Raw genomic sequence first — 15197 nt, forward strand, 5'->3', positions numbered from 1 at the left:
CCCGCTGCGAATGCAGACATTCTGTTACCCACTTACCCTCCTGCCATGAGCGTTGGCGTACAAGTTCTGTGTGGGCGTGCGTGTTCCTTTTTTCTGGGTGTGTGTCTAGCTGTGGCCTTGCTGGCTTGTGCGGAAGCAGGTTACCCAGTGCAGAAATCGCTGGGCTGTTCGGTGCCGTGGTGGCCCCAAGTCACGGTCGCACGGCCTTGCCTGTGCTTGCTGCCGGCGCCCCGCACACGCGATTCCCTTCTCCCTGATGACTGACCCCGTGAGTTCTCTGGTGCTGAGAGGCCGCGTACGTGTCATCTGTGTGGGAAGGTCTGCTCGACCCGCGCGTGTCGTGTGGTTGGGCTGCGTGTCCCTGTCGTTCCCGGCACAGGCCACGGGTACGCGCACGTGTCTCTTCCCACATACACGGCTTGGCAGAGGTGTGGCTGTGATTTCGATTCCTTAAACTTCTGTTTGTAAGCTTAGTGAGTTTACGTGTGGCCTTAAGTTCTGGGGTTGACTCGGGCCTTTGTGACACAGGGATGTGCTTTCCCCTGGACAGACCAGGGTCTCGATACTTTCTAGAATGGTAGTGGGGCCTCCTGTGCGTGTGCACAGGCACGGGGCTGTTTCAGGGTCTCCCCCAGATCCATCCACGTGTTAGAAGAGCTTGTTCCCAGCCCCCCAGATATACGTGCCCTGTGGTCCAGAGTCAGCTTGACCAGAATAAGCCATACCCAGAAGGATGGAACCTACAGGACCCCACTCCCAGGAGGGCCCCAGAGGCAGCCTGTCCCCAGGCGAGAACACGGTCCAGCCTCAGGAAGGGGGGGGACCCTGACTCCTGCCACGACACGGAGGGACCCCGAGGACACGGGGCTCAGCGAGAGCAGCCAGACCCAGAAGGACCCGTCCCGCAGGTCCCCACTCCCAGGAGGTCTGCAGAGGAGTCCCGTCCGCACAGACAGAGAGGAGACCGTGGGAGCCGGGGCTGGGGCAGGAGTGGGAAGTCCGTCCTGTCCTTCGTGAGGACAGAGTCTCCGTGTGGGGAGATGGAATGTTCTGGAGACAGAGGGCGGGGGTGTGAGTGCTTCCCGCCGCGGAGCTGTGTGTGCAGAGACGGTGAATGTCTCGTATGTCTTAACCACAGTAAAATAAATTTGGTTATTGGAGTTTTTTCGTGTCACGGGGTTTTAATTGTGTTTTGTTTGTAAATAAACGTGTAAAGCTGTGTCTGGCCCCTGTGTGAGGACGCACTGACTGCAGAAGTCGGGCCATGAGGAGTCTCGCGCACGTGGTGACTTGGCTGCTCTCGAACGTGGAATACCGTGTCTGGTGGGTTTGCGTCGTCTGTGCGGCGGGTGCGGATCCGTGGGCACGAGAAGGACCGCGACAGGTCAGCAGGGTTTGCGGCCGGCAGTTTGGTGCGGGGCCTCCTCCGTTGCCTCCGGCAGCACCGGGCTTTCCTTTGGGAACGCGTCCCTTTGCTGCGTAGGGACCGGAGCCCGCCTCTGCTGCTGAGCACATCCCGTCCCGCGGCCCCAGCATCGGCGGGAGCTGGGCAGTTGCTCTGACACTTGCCTAGGCGCCCCCTCCTAGGGTACAGGGTTGGGGGTGGCGGCAAGGGGGGCCCATTCACATGGCCCCAGGCCCCTGTGACATTCTGTGAGCCTGGGCCAAGCCTGGCCCGAAGCTGGCCCGGAAGGAATTTATCAGCAGGCGCTGCGCAAACAGCACTCAGGGCCCTCGGTTGACCGGCCTGGCCGGGCTCCGGGGCGCTTCTCACGACGCGCACGCCTTGACGGACGGGTGTCCGTGGAGCGCCGCCGTCCGCCTGAGCGCTGGTCGCTCGGAGAGCGGCATGTTCGTTCTCGTGACCGTTTTAAGACGTGTATCGGATGGATCCCTTCTCGGCCTTTTGGCTAAGATCAAGTGTAAAATGTATCTTGGATCGGCCGAGTTTTTTCGGCGAAAGGACGGGAACAGGTGTTTGCAGGTCTGGGTCGGGTTGTCCCTGTTGTGCTCTGGGCGGCAGTGGCCGCGGGCGGCACGGAAGCGTGGCCGTGGCCGTGTGCCGTTGGCCAGCGTGGGGCCGCTGCGTGCTGGCCCCGCGGCCTCCCTTCCCGGCTCTTTCTCCGCTGTGGCGAGGGAGGGCCAGGCTAGCCGGCGCAGAGCGCTCTGTCTGCCACTGAGGCTGTTGGTCTGAGCCGGGGGTGGGCTGCAGGGTTCGGGCCGGCCCCTCTCCCCAGCTGCTTACGTCCCGGTGGGTGTGAATTGGGTGTGAATTCCATCCGGGTGTTCGCAGCACACGAAAGGTCGGGTCTTCCTGCTGTTGAGCCGCCCTTGATCCTCCACGGTCAGTCCAGCCGCGGTGAGGGGTCTGTGAGAGGAATTGGGGAGGGTCCTTGCTGGCTGCCAGCCGGCGGTCCGCTGGGCTGCCCTGCAAGGCGGCCACAGCTCTGAGACTGGGCAGCGTAAATGAGGTTCACACTGAGGTGCTTGGGCATCGGCCACGCTTCAGGGCTTCGTAGCCACACCCGGCTGGTGGCCGCGACCCCGACAGCCCGAATGGACCGGTTCTGCCGTCTGGAAGGTTCCTCCGAGCAGCCCTGGGCCGGAAGTTTCTCAGGAGTGCGTATCGGATGCCTGTGTGTGCGCCGCCGGCCTCGAAGGCACCCAGCTGGGCTGTTTGCCGGGGGACTTCTCTTCCTGAGAGTTCTCTCCAGCGGGGGGCCAGAGAGACGGCTCGGGCCTCCGCGTCCCCCTCCCGCCGCCGCCAGAGAAGGTGGGCTCAGATTTAAAACTTTATTTTAAGCAAAACGTGCATTTGAAAAACCTACATCGTGACCCGGGACGGACCTCACCACATGCCTACACCCCGTGGGGCCCGACACTGCCTCCTGCACCTGCCATCTGGCTTCCGGCGCGGCCTTCCGTGGCGGCCCGGTGGCCCACAGGGTGGCTGGCTCCGAGGGCAGGGCCACTCAGCAGGGGTGTACGTGGCTTCTCCACACGGCCCCTGGCACGCAGGCGAACACAGGGCAGGCCTCTGCCTCTCCCTGTGCTCCTGGGAGCTTCTGGAAAAGGCAGCCAGCAGCGGCCTCAGTGTATTGGGCTTGGAGTGTGAGGCCTCACGGTGACTAGACGTCCCCAGAGACCTCCTCAGCCACCAGCCCGGCCGGCCCGGCGCCCCAGCTACACACACTCCGGCTGCCGCCCCGGGCCCATGCCTGCCTCGAGCCGCCCACTGCGGAGCCCCGCGGCGGGCAGCGGGACCTCGGCCACGTTGTTGCACTGGTTGGTGTTGAACTCGGCAAGCTGCTGGGCCAGGCCCTCCCCGTCGCCGTGCCCGGCCCCGGCGCCCAGCTGCTCCTCACTGCCGCTGCGGCTGCCCTGGGCCGCCTCCGCGCTGGCCTCGCTGCCCTGCTTCTGGAAGCTGAGGCGGTGTCCCCTGTCCACTGGGGACAGCAGCTCTGAGGCCTCCTCTACCTCGGAATCAGAGTCGTTGGAGGCCGCCTGGGATTCTGGGAGGTGTGGAGACAGGACAGATGGACACGTCGTGACCGGGAAGGCCCTGGGGACCAGCGCCTGATGTGCTGTCACCCTCACTGGGCCCGGCTCCCCGCCTGGGACCTCCCACCTGCCGCCAGAGGGTAGTCACTGGGCACAGGGCTGTTGCCGTGAGCAGGGTACCCCACAGGTGTCTGTGCCACACCTCAGGAACACGTCAGACAGGCGAGCTCTTCATGGGAGGCAAACCCACAGGCGTGCGGCCTCCGGGCACCCAACGTGGCCCCGTGACGCCTCATCGCCCGGCTGTCGCCACTACTCACCTGGGCCGCCATCCGCCGCCTCCTGCAGGGGGACGGTGGCCCCCGTGCTCCCCTCTGGGTAGGGTGCCTGCACCCCCGCCTGGGCCCGTGCCGCGTCGGAGCCGTCCTGCAGGTGGCGGAACGGGGCTCAGGGAGGGCCCGGGATGCCCGCCAGGCCCCAGCTCTGCTCTCGCTCTCGCGCTCGCGCTCATGAACCAAGAACCAGGAGAGCCTGCAGCTCCTCAGTGCTCCCTGCGGTGTGCGTGACGTCACCGCGTCCCGTGCACGCGCGGGCTGCTCTGGCCCCGCTGGGGCAGCAGGGTGAGGTCCCACGTGGAGGAAACCAGCGTGTTCTGCTGCCCCTGTGCCCCCACAGTCCCGGGAGAGGGATGGCGGACCCTCCACGGGGACTAGCGCACGAGAGTGAGAAGCTGGGAAACCACGCAGAGCCTGTGGAAGAGAGCTGGTGGCACAGCCAGGTGACGTGGCAGGTGGGCCCAGCGGGGCGGCTCATGAGCCTGAGCATGAGGATGTGCCAGAGGCGGTGCGGAGAGAGATGGACGGACCGGCCGGGCTCCTGAGCCAGGTGGGGGAGGCGCAGCCACAGGGCCTTTGCACTGGTGGTAGAGCTTTCCCCAGTGGAGCTCCCCCTCCATCGGTTCTTTGCTTAAAGATGCCTCTGGGGCCCCTCCTGACGAGCCTGCTGAAACCAAGGCTCTCCGTCCCAGCCCCCCTGCTCCGAGGGGGCAGCCCTGGGGCCCGCCCCCACCTTCACCTGGCCCCCGGGCACCTCCTCGGGGTCCTCCTCAAAGATCAGGCCGTAGTGGGTGATGAGGGTCTCCACGATGCGGGCCTGGTGCGGGTAGTCGACCAGGGAAGACAGGGACACAGTGGCCTCGGTGGGCCTTGGCCGCAGCAGTGTGGGTCCGAACACGATGCCCAGGTTCCCCGGAGTCATCTTGTTGTCCTGCTCTACTGCCACGATCCTGGGGGCCCCGCGGACGCAGAAGCAGGTGTGAGTGCCCGCTGGGGCTCCCCCGCGGACGCAGAAGCAGGTGTGAGTGCCCGCTGGGGCTCCCCCGGGCCCTCCGACCCGGACCCCGGCCCTCACCTGCGCAGGTGCCGCAGCAAGTACGTCAGCGCCGCCCGGTTCTCGGGGGGCAGCTCCTGCACGAGCTCCCGCAGCCGGCCCGCCATGGCTACGGCCGCGGCCTCGGTCTCCGCAGGGTCTGCCCGGCCCCGGGACGCCACCTTGGCCTCCGCCTCCGCCTTCAGATTGTCCTTGGCCAGCCCCACGAGCTCGTGGTAGAGGCGAAAGGAGAGGATAGGTTCGGGCAGCTGCGGGGGGAAACGGATCGGTGGGGTCCACACCCGGGCCCAGCGGCCCCACGCCCGCCTGGCTGGGTGCGCGTGGCGGCCCTGCCCCGGCCCACCTGCCGCAGGTAGAGCTTGAGGACGTTGCTGATGTCGTGGGGTGAGGCCTGTGACAGCTCCACCAGCTCCTGGCCGGCCTCAAACGCCTGGCACAGCTTCTCCACACGCGTCTTCACCCCGTTGAGACGGTAGATGCCCTGTGGGGGCGGCCGTCAGCTCGGGCCCCGCCCGCCCCCCACCCCCCCCTGCCCGGACGGAGCCCCCACGGCCGCCCCCGGCCGTCACCTTGGTGTGCAGCGCTCGCTGCTCGATCTCGCAGACGCACTTCTTGACGATGAAGGGGATGCCGTCGGGCGCGCCGCGGGCCGCCTGCGAGAAGTCCTGGCCGAAGAGCTGCAGGCGGCCCTGGAGTTTCTTGTGGCCGCACTGGATGGCCAGCGTGTCCAGGCACTTCTTGTGGCAGGCCAGGCAGCACTGCGCAGGGGCGCCCCGTGAGCGACCCAGCCCATGCTGCCTCTGCTGTAAAGCCCTCCCGACCCTGTCTCCCCACTTGGTTGGGCACCGCACCTCTGCCACCCCGGCCTGGCTCCTCCGACGGGCCAGCCTGCTCCCACCGCCAGGCCCTGGCCCTGGCGCTGACCTCCGCCAGCTACTCTTCCCCCCGCCAGGGCCATCTGGGTCTCCGCAAGCCTCCCTTTGCTCCCAGCTGAGCACGCACGCCCGGCCGTGCCGCCCCTCACCTCCTCGCACTCAGCCCCCTGGAAGTAGACGTAGCTGTTACACTCCCTGCACTTGGCCGGCGTGCGCAGCTTTCGCAGACGGTGCGTGCGGGCGGCCTTGGACAGCCCCACGTTGCGGAAAGGCCCACTGGGCATGGCCACTGGCAGCTCGGGGGCCATGCCGTTGAGGTCAGCTGGGGAGCGGGGCAGGTGGTCAGCCTCAGCAAGGCTGGTCGGGGCCAGGCCCAGCCGTGGAGTCCAAGGCCCCGCCCCACGACGCCCACGCGGGGGCCCCTCACCCTGCTCAAAGGCTGACGGCCCTGCGCTGCCCTCCTGGTCCACCAGCTCCTCGCTGGACGACATGGTGCCGCTGGATGACATCCGCTCCAACTTCTTAAAGTCCCCTGAGCAGGAAACGGGCGTCAGGCAGCCCAAGCCCACAGGGGCCAGGCACGGGTCAGCCGGACCCTCCCCAGAGCTGGCTCACGGCCCTGCCTGCACGATGAGTCCCCCGCCCCAGGCCCAGGCCAGCCACAGCTCTCCGCCCCCAGCCTCCAGGTAGCCAGGCCCCCTCACCTGAGCCAGGGCTGGGGTCCAGGCTGCCATCTGAGTCTGACACGGTGGTGGGCCACGACTTGTGCACCTGGTGTCCACGCCCACCTGCAGGAGGGGTGTCCAGCAGGGACTGAGGGGCCCTGGGGAGGCCACGCCCACCCCACACCCCCCACCGGGCCCTCACCCCTGTGTTCCTTGGCAGGTGTGCCATTGCTGGGTCCTCCTTCCTCCTCGGGGCTGCCGGTGGCCTCCGCCCCCGCGGCATCACTGACAAGGCTCCCCTTACGGGTGCGCATGACTGGGGACCTGGAGGGACAGGACAGGGATCCCGGGAGCGTCAGCGCGCCCAGCCCCATCTCAGTGTGGGGGGAGCCCCGCGGCCCCAGGCACGTGCAGGCGGCTGTACCAGGCGTTGGCGGAGACGTGGGGCTCGAAGTCATAGCGCACGTCAGGCTCCTCGTCCCGCTGCAGCTGGCCCACGTAGGAGGCGTACTGCTGCCCCGGGTCGTACAGCTTGCTGCTCTCGCACAGCATCTGGAAGTGCACGGGCAGCGAGGCCGTCTGCATGTGCAGCATCTGGTAGTAGGAGATGGTGGCCTGCGGGCGACGGGGTGCCGCGCGTGAGCCCCACTGGCTGCGTCTCTGACCCCCCCGACGCCGGCTGGAGCGCGGGGACACGGTGCGCACCGACTTGATGGTCTGGTCGCTCTGCCGGATGACCTCCTGGATTTGCCGCAGCACCGTCACCTTGGTGTCCTCCAGCTCCTGCTTCTGCGTCTTGGCATCGGCCACACACGTCCGGTAGGTGGCCATGGCTTCCTCGGCCTGGATGGGGGCCGGGGGGAGCACGCACAGCCCTCAGCAGGGTTCAGACCTTGGACGCCCCGGCAGCAGAGAAGGGCGGGTCGGCGTTCCTGCGGGGTCCCCCCTGCCCCTGTCGGGAGCTGCGCGCCCCCCCGCTGCCCCTGCCCTTCGGCGCTCACCTTGTTCTTAGCCTCCTCCTCCAGGCGCCGCCGCTTGTCCAGGGTCTTGGAGGCGGCGGCCCCGGGCCCGGTGACGGCCTGCTCCTCCTCGGCCTTGACCGCCAGGAAGTGGGCCTTGCCGTGGTCCTCGCAGCGCTGCGTGTAGCCCTGCTTGGCTTTGCGCAGGTTCGACTCCGCCTCTTGCTGCGGGCGTGGGGGCGAGACGCCGTCCAGAGCCATCCTCCAGCCGGGCCGGGCCCCCGGCTCCTCTCCCCGACCACCCCCCGAGCCCCCTGCACGCGCCCACAGCCCGCGGCGCGGCCGCACGGACCGAGGCCCTGCCCCAGAGCAGACGGCAGGAGAACCGGAGGAGACGCCTGCAACGGGTCCCTGGGAGGACCCTTTCAGCCCCCAAAGCGGGGACGCGAGCTCCGCGACCCCTGAGGCCCCCGCCCGCCCCCGCCAGAGTGGCAGACGCGCTTCCGTCTCTCACTTCCCCTCGTGCACAGGAGAACAGCGAGGCCGGCCCCGCAGGAAGCCGGGCACCCTCAGGGCTGGGAGGAAGAGCGCTTGGTCACAAACCCAGCGGGCCTTCTGGGGGCCACACTGCGCAGCCTACACCATCAGACCCGGCCACGCAAACGCCAGCAGCACCCGTGCAAAGTCCTGAAGACGATCTCACACGCGCGACACAGAACCCAGGAACCAGTGAGAAAACACAACTGCTGACACTCCTGGGTTTCTGCCCGGAGAAACAGGCCGAAGGTAGAATCCCAAGTCAGAGCAGTAAACCCGGTGTGTGGGGGGTGGTCTGTAGCTCACACCAGCGAGGGCTGAGTCCTCTAATATGGCAAGAGCTCCGGCAAATCAAGAAGAAACGGGCCTTTGTCCAAAGTGAGCAAAGGACAGGAAGAGAGGGCTGGGAGGAAGACAGGCTCGCCTGCGCACACCCTCCCCCAGACGCCTGCTCTGGGCGCCCGCCGGAGACGAAGGCCCGGCCGCACGCCCGCAGAGGGGCCCCGGCGGCCTGGGCGCTACATCCTGGGACGCCAACAGCCCCACAGTGCGCGGAGGGCCCGCCAGTGGGACCTAGTGAAACGAGCCAAGCGGTCTCTACAGCCGTGACAGGTGACAGGGACGAGGACGCAGCTGGTGGGGCGGGGAGTGGGGGTCGAAAAAGGCCTGGAGCCCGAGAGTGAACCCCTGCGTAGGGCCCAGAAGGGGAGGCACGTTTGCTGGCAGCGCCGGAAGGAGCTGGGCGTGGGAGCCGCGGGCCCTGTCAGCTCAGCTCGGAAGCAAGTGAAGATACCCGGAGCTTCGGGAAAGGCTCCCACAGAACCGCGGGGAAGAGACTTGCCCTAGACCCGCAAGCGCCCCGGTCCCCTGCCCGCGCCGCCCGCCCCGGACTCGCCCGTCTTCCCACTCCTGCCCGCATAGTCGGGGGTGGCGGCCCTGCATCTGAGGGTCAGGGTCGGCCCCCCAGCGGGGCCAGGAGGCCACAGCGCCGGGGCCCTCCCGCCCCGCTGGCGTACCAGCTTCCTCTGGGCGCGGTGCCACGACTCCTTGATCTCCTTCCTGCGCTTCTCGTGCTCCAGCCGCCTCAGGTTCAAGGGCTGGGGGGACAGGCTGTGAGCGGGCAGAGGCCCTGGCGCAGCCCCCCCCCCGCCCCGCCCCCCCCCCCCGCCCGCCCGTGCACCTGCGTGAGGGTCTGGCTCTGCAGCGTGGCCACCGCCTGCACCACGCTGTGGCCGAACTCCAGGTCCTGCTCCAGGGCCAGGGAGTAGATGGACAGGAGCGGCATGTGGGGCTGGCAGGGGAGGGCGGAGGTCACGGGGGCGCGGCTACGCAGCCCCCCCGCCCCGCCTCCCCGGCCTCCGCTGCCCGGTCCGCGCCGGCTGTCTGCACCCGCGGTGCCGCCGGGAGACCCCGCCCCTCTGGCCGCCCCGGGGCGGGGCGGAGACACCCCTCCGCGGGCCCGGGGACCCCACCTGCTGCATGAAGCTCTGCCTGCAGTTGTGCACGATCTTCTGCACGCCTTTGGCGAAGTCCATCTCTGCGGGGGGAGCGGAGTGAGCGCGGGGCCGCGGGGCCGGCCCCCACCGGAGCCCGCCCGCCGCGCCTACCCAGCGCAGTCCGCTTCTCCACGTAGCCAATGAGGTCCTTCATGTACTTGGCCATGTTCTTGGCGTAGTGCAGCGCGGCGTCCACGCCCCCCTCGCAGCGCTGCAGCAGCATGTCCACCTCCTCCGGGGCCAGGCAGCCTGCGGGGCACCCGCTCAGCGCAGCCCGGCGCCCCCAGCCCTCCCGCCCGCCCTCGGCCGGACACGCGGGCGCCTGCCCGTCCGCGGCTCGGAGGATGCTCACCGGCTTCGCAGTCGTCGGCGCTGGGGGCGGCGCCCTCGCTGCCCGGGCCGTACAGGTTCTCCATGGTCTGCGCAGGAGAGACACGGGAGCGTCGGCCCCGGGCGGGGCTCTGTCCCACCCCCCCCCCCGCAGGAGACAGCCACTGCCCCCCACTGACCCTGGACGGAGGACACAGGAGTGCCCCCCCCCCGCCCCACCCCATGCAGCATCCAGGTCGCCCCTGCTCACCTGGATGGGGTCCCCAGGGGGCACTGACAGGAGAGTGCTGCTGTCCACTTCCCCCATGAGGAACTCAGACACGCTGCAGGGCAGGGCAGGGTCAGCACCCAGAGACCAGCGGGCCCCACGCCCCCAGTCCCGCTCCACAGGCCCTGTGGCGCTCACGTGTTACTGAAGGAGAGAGCGATGGTCTCCAGGGCCTTCTCAAACTCCTGCTTGTCGCACTCCTGGTTGCTCTCATAATGGAAGGCTGGTGGGCAGAGACAAGGATGAGGGGGGTTGGCCCAGGCCGGGACGCACCCAGCCCTGCCTGCCTGCGACTAACTGAAGGGAGCCCTTAGCCCAGGGGCAGCACGAGAGCAACCGTGCCTGTCAAATTGCCATGCACCCTTCAAAACACACTTCAAATGTCCCTTCCTCCAGGAAGCCCTCCCAGGTGCCCCCAGAGCCCTCCCTGCCCTGCCCAGGGCCGGCTGACCTCTGATCTTAGCAATGAGGGTGCCGGCAGCAGTGAGCGACTCCACGGTGTTCAGCAGCGGGTACCTGGAAATGATCTGGCGCATCACACGAAGGGCGTCGCCCAGGTACTCGTGGGCCAGGGGCCGGCGGGCCTCGAGGAGGTCTGTGGGGCAGAGCAGGTGTGAGCAGGGGGGAGCGCCTGGCCCCCCCCCCCCGGGAAAGCCTGCTTGCCGCCACCTCAGAGCTCCTGACCCCAGAGGGGAGACTGAAGCAGAGGTGGGGACCCGGGCGGCTGCCCAAAGCCCACTCCAGGCCTCTCTGGGCTGCTGGCCAGGTCTGCGAGGGCCAGACCGTGGTTTAGGCAGTCCCTTGTGCTCAGGACACTCTTCGTGTCCTTCCAGAGAGGAAGCTCCTGCTTGACCTTCAAGTTGCAGCCCTGGTGCCCACCTCCTCCATGCAGTCCCCCAGGCCACTTTCCTGCCACAGCCTCTCAGGGCCGCTCAAGGCTCTGTCCAGCCCTCCAGCCATTATCTACTCCTCCCTCATTTTGCAGATGGGGAAACTGAGGCACAGAAAAGGGAAGTCATTTCTCAAGAATGATGACGCTTTTCCATGCACGCCGGCTTCGAAGGCGTGAGAACCCCTGACAGGAAGGCCCTGCTTGGCTTTGTGTTGAGGGCAGTGGGGAGCCACAGAAGGTGCTAGAGTCCAACAGCGTCAAGGTCGGATCTGTGTCTTGGAATGCGACCTTAAACAGCCTCCCCGAACAGTCACTCACAACACGGGGATCTAGAGTTGCACACCCCAGCGAGGGAGCCGGCCCGCCCCCTCCCTGCCCCGTAGACAGTCTTAATGAGAAAAAAGCGGTGTGTGCAGGCAAAGCCCCATGCACAAAACACGGCCCGCTTGGTAGGAGCAAAACCACAGGAGTGCGTGGACCGCAGACAGGGACCCAGGAGGCCTGGCGGCCAGCTGGGAGGGCAGCCCTGACACCCGCATCCCCTCCCACTCCGTGCCTGACGGACGGTGCTGTCCTTTCTCAGCACCCACGACCCCCACTGAAGGTCCCCCCGGGGGGGGGCCTCCACCCCAGCCCCTCGGGCTCCTGCAGGATCCAGGGAAGGCGGGGCCATGCCCCTCCCCTGCCCCCACAGCCCCTGCGCTCCCAGCCGGGTGGGTGGGCCCTGCACTGTCCCTGACCTGGGGGCTCCCCGTTCTGGCGCCGTCACAGTGTGCCGACACCCTCTGCCACAGCCAGCCACCCCACAGGCCCCACGACGGCCCCACGGGGGCCCCATCGCACAGATGAGACAACTGAGCCCAGGGGAGGAAGCGCGGGACTCAGCCCACAGCCTCTCCTCCAGGTGGCCCAAAGCGGGTGGAGGGGGCCCCCCGCGGCCCTGCCCCAGCCTCCCGCGCGCCCTCGGGCTCAGCCCCGCCCGGTCCTGGCCTCCAAGGAAGCGCAGGGATCGGAAAGGAGCTGAGATTAGAGCGTTTCCCGAGGAAGCTGCTCTGGCCCCGCCAGATAACCCTGGGGGCTCCCACCTCCCGCCGGGCAGGGGCCAGGCCTCTGGAGAGGCCACAGGGAGGCTGAAGTCGAACCCCAGCTCCGGCCCCTCCTCGGCCGGGAGAGCCAGGGGTCAGGGCCCCACGGAGGGGCTCAGTTTGCGGATCCACAGAGCGGGGCCTGGGGGGAGCAGGAGCCGGTCAGCGCCGGGCACGGTCCCGGCGGTGCGGTTTCTGGGAGGAGCGGGGCAGCCCGCGGTGCCAGGGGCAAACAGGAAGTAGACGAAAATAGCCCGGCAGGAAGCTGGGCTGTCAGCGCCACATGGAGGAGAGAAGGACCGCCGTCCCCAACAGCAGCTCGCGCCTGCGGCTCCCATGCCAGTCCTGCCCCTTGTCCCCCAGGAGCCCTCTGCCGCCGGGCCCCGTCGCTCCAACCCAGCCCACCTCTGGTCTAACGTTCCCTATGGCTACCCGCGGCCCTCGGGGGAAGAGTTGGGGTCCCTCCCCGCTGTTCTCAAGGCCTCCGGCGTCACGCGCTTCCTACACCAGCGACGCCCCAAGGCTTGTTCCCCCAAATGCGTCTCCATTTTGCGTTTCCGAGCCTGTCCAGGGGGTGTTCCCTCTGCCTCCAAGCCTTTCTCCGCCTGTGGCCTCCGGACTCCTACACATCCCTCAGGGCCCTGACGGTAATGCAAAGCCTTCCGAGACGGCCTCTTTCCCTCCCTCCACCCCGCCTGGAGCCCACAGGCTTCGAGGTATCCGTGTCCAGCTCCGCCTTCCGCCCAGGCCTCCGTGTCCCTGTGGCTGCTCACCGTCGCTCATGACACACTCCTTGAGCTTCTCAAGGGCCTTGGCAAAGCGGCCCACGTCGGCCAGCAGGTGAGAGATCTCGCCAGTGTCAGGGCAGGGACCCTCGACAGGAGGCTCGGCGGGGCTGGCTGCAGCCAGTGGGCTGCGGTGGCCCCTCCCCAGCGTCCAGGAGCTGGCGCCGGACAGCGGGAAGCCAGCGGCGCTGGCATGGCGGCTCAGGCTGGTGGGTCGTTTGAGGGTGCCCGTGGCCTTGGCACTCGAGGCTGCACTTGGCGGCTCCAGGCTGGGTCCGAGGGACGCTGTGTCAGCCCCGTCTTTCCTGGGCAGCTCCTGGGAGGGGGGGGCAAGCCGGTGACCAGGGGTTCCAGCCCAGGCACTGCCTCAGTTTCCCCAGAAATGAAGTGGGGATTCTGGAGGGTCTCTGGCCTGACCCCATGGGGGATCAAAGGCCAGAGGTCGGAGGGCCGAGATTTGGTGCCCTGCCCCGCCCACACCTGTTACCCAACATCCTCTTCCCCCAGCTTTCACAAACAACGGTCTCTGCCCAAACCACAGCCAGGGGTGGGGCCTGTGAGGGCGGGGGAGGGGCACCCCACTTCCTGGTGGAGTAGGGCGGTCCAGAGGGGGTCCTCAGCCTCCGTAGCCCCCTCCAGGCTGCCGCAGACACCCTGAGTCCCTGCTGAAGACACCTTTGTCGATTCCTGTATGCCTAAGAGTCCTGCGGACCCCCAAGTTCCACAGCCGCCCCCACGCTTTGTAGATAGCCCCTAACCTCGTAGCCCGCCAGACCCCAGAGATGCCCCCCAGGCCCTCCACCCAAGGCGCCCGTTTCGTGCCCAGCTGCCCTAGAAACCTTGGCCCCATGGCCACGCTCTGGCTCTCACCTCAGAACGCACTGCTGCCCCCAGACTCCCCGACCACCGCCCTGTGGGCCCAGACCCAGGGCCGCCCCCTCCGCAGCCCCATCCCACCTCCTCCCTCGGCCCCACAGGCAGCCCTGATCCAGGCGGAGGGATGTGGTGGGCAGCCCAAAGGGCTCCTACCGTGAGCCGAACGCCAGGGCCCCAGCCTGTCCTGCGTGGCCCGAGCTGTTCAGCCCGGTAGGGGCTGTAGCTGGTGGGAGCCCCCCGCCGCCGGCCCAGCATGGAGCCGCTGGGCCCTGGGCCCCTGCCGCCTGGGTGCTTCTCTAAGGTCCCGCCCGACCTGCAGTCCACGGAGAGGCTCACTCACCCCCAAGGGCTGCGGGCTGGGGCTTCCCGCCCGGTTCTTTTTTGAGATGGACGGGGTTTTCATGAGCTCCCGCTTCTTCCTGGAGAACATGGTGGGGCCCGGGGCTGGCGGCCCGAGACGGGCAGGCTGGGGTCGGGCAGGCTGGGGGTCTCGAGGCTGTGGCTCTCAGCAGTGGCTGCCTCAGGCCCACATTGTCGCCGGCCACCCCCTCCCCAGCTGTCAGGCCCACGTGACAGGCCCGGCCCTCATTGGCGGGCCCTCCCCCCCACAGGAAAAGGCCTCCGGAGGGAGGCTGTGCCGGCGACTGGTGACGCAGACCTGCCCCCCACCCTCCCAGGCCTCAGTCTGCCCCTCCACACAGCGGGCTTGAAGGTGGGGTCCCATCTGGGTGGGGAACCACCAGGGTCCCACCCCCAGCTTCGGCTCTCAGGAGCTCTGCGCAGGTGCTGGTCCTGGCTCCCAGGCGCATGGGCGGGAGGGGGGGGCACACGGCGGCAGACTGCAGGGGTGCAGACCCTCTGTCAGACACGCCCAGATGCCACCAAGTGCGCGATGACATGTAGGGACCCGAACAGGTGTGCAGACATCAGGAAGCTCGCCATGAAACAGACAAGCCAGAGCCGCTCCCTCGGGCCTTGGGCATAGCATGGACACCTGCTCTCCAGCCCCCTCCGTCCCCCACCTCTGGCAAGCTGGTGGCACAGGGGACAGCAGACCGCCGCCCCCCAGCCCTGACCCCCCAGTCCAGGGACTGGACCCCGGGCGTGCCGGGCAGCAGCACTGACACAGCACGGTGGGACTCGTGCCTGTGGCCGCCTCTCAGCAACAAGAACCAGCCCCAGGGGGCTCAGGGACCCCCCCCCCCGCCCGCGGCTCCCCTCCCCCCACAACCGCCTCCTCTCCCCCGTTCTTCTCCTCACCTCTGAAGTCCCACCCCCATCCCCAAACCCCAACGCTTACCCTCCCTAACACAGCCCCCCACTGACCTCTGCTGGGAGGGGCAGCTCTCCAGGGCACAGGGTCCGCAGACCACAGCCCGGGGGGCCGCAGCTGGTTCTCCAGGCCCGGGGCCACCCACAGATGCAGCCGAGAAGTCCCTTGAGGGCCCTTTGCCCACCACTCATTGCTCTGGGGCCTGGCTTTGGGGGTGAGGGCTGGCGGGCGGTCTTCTGGCCGGGGTTGGGAGGCTGGAGGCTGGG

General features: G+C 68.2%; 1 protein-coding gene across 3 annotated transcripts; it reads right to left on the reverse strand.

Annotated features, from left to right (window-relative positions):
* Positions 1 to 1173: 1173 nt before the first annotated feature.
* On the reverse strand, positions 1174 to 14181 carry ARHGAP45 (Rho GTPase activating protein 45). Of its 3 annotated transcripts, none has more exons than XM_080797828.1 (23): positions 13999 to 14181; positions 12771 to 13098; positions 10472 to 10615; positions 10159 to 10243; positions 10003 to 10075; positions 9775 to 9841; positions 9534 to 9671; positions 9399 to 9463; positions 9107 to 9217; positions 8943 to 9023; positions 7432 to 7614; positions 7136 to 7273; positions 6855 to 7045; positions 6633 to 6754; positions 6470 to 6553; positions 6193 to 6297; positions 5915 to 6087; positions 5460 to 5648; positions 5234 to 5371; positions 4912 to 5138; positions 4591 to 4786; positions 3822 to 3927; positions 1174 to 3512 (listed from the first exon to the last, which is right to left on the reverse strand). In XM_080797828.1, the coding sequence occupies exons 1-23, from the start codon at positions 14086 to 14088 to the stop codon at positions 3184 to 3186; spliced, it is 3363 nt and encodes a 1120-aa protein (XP_080653954.1). In that variant the 5' UTR covers positions 14089 to 14181; the 3' UTR covers positions 1174 to 3183. The 3 variants fall into 3 exon arrangements, with proteins under 3 accessions (XP_080653954.1, XP_080653953.1, XP_080653952.1); XM_080797827.1 differs by having other exon boundaries at positions 4576 to 4786; XM_080797826.1 differs by having other exon boundaries at positions 4570 to 4786.
* Between the last annotated feature and the right edge of the window lie 1016 nt (positions 14182 to 15197).

The sequence above is a fragment of the Martes martes genome (assembly GCF_963455335.1).
Source record: "Martes martes genome assembly, chromosome: 1".
In the NCBI taxonomy this organism is placed as follows: Eukaryota; Metazoa; Chordata; class Mammalia; order Carnivora; family Mustelidae; genus Martes; species Martes martes.

Coding starts and splice junctions, on each gene's coding strand:
- ARHGAP45 (XM_080797826.1), bottom strand. CDS start 14,088: ATGTTCTCCAGGAAGAAGCGGGAGCTCATGAAAACCCCGTCCATCTCA. Junction 10,076..10,158: donor GCTCTCTCCTTCAGTAACAC/GTGAGCGCCACA, acceptor CCTGCCCTGCAG/CGTGTCTGAGTTCCTCATGG. Junction 6,298..6,469: donor GGACCCCAGCCCTGGCTCAG/GTGAGGGGGCCT, acceptor TTTCCTGCTCAG/GGGACTTTAAGAAGTTGGAG.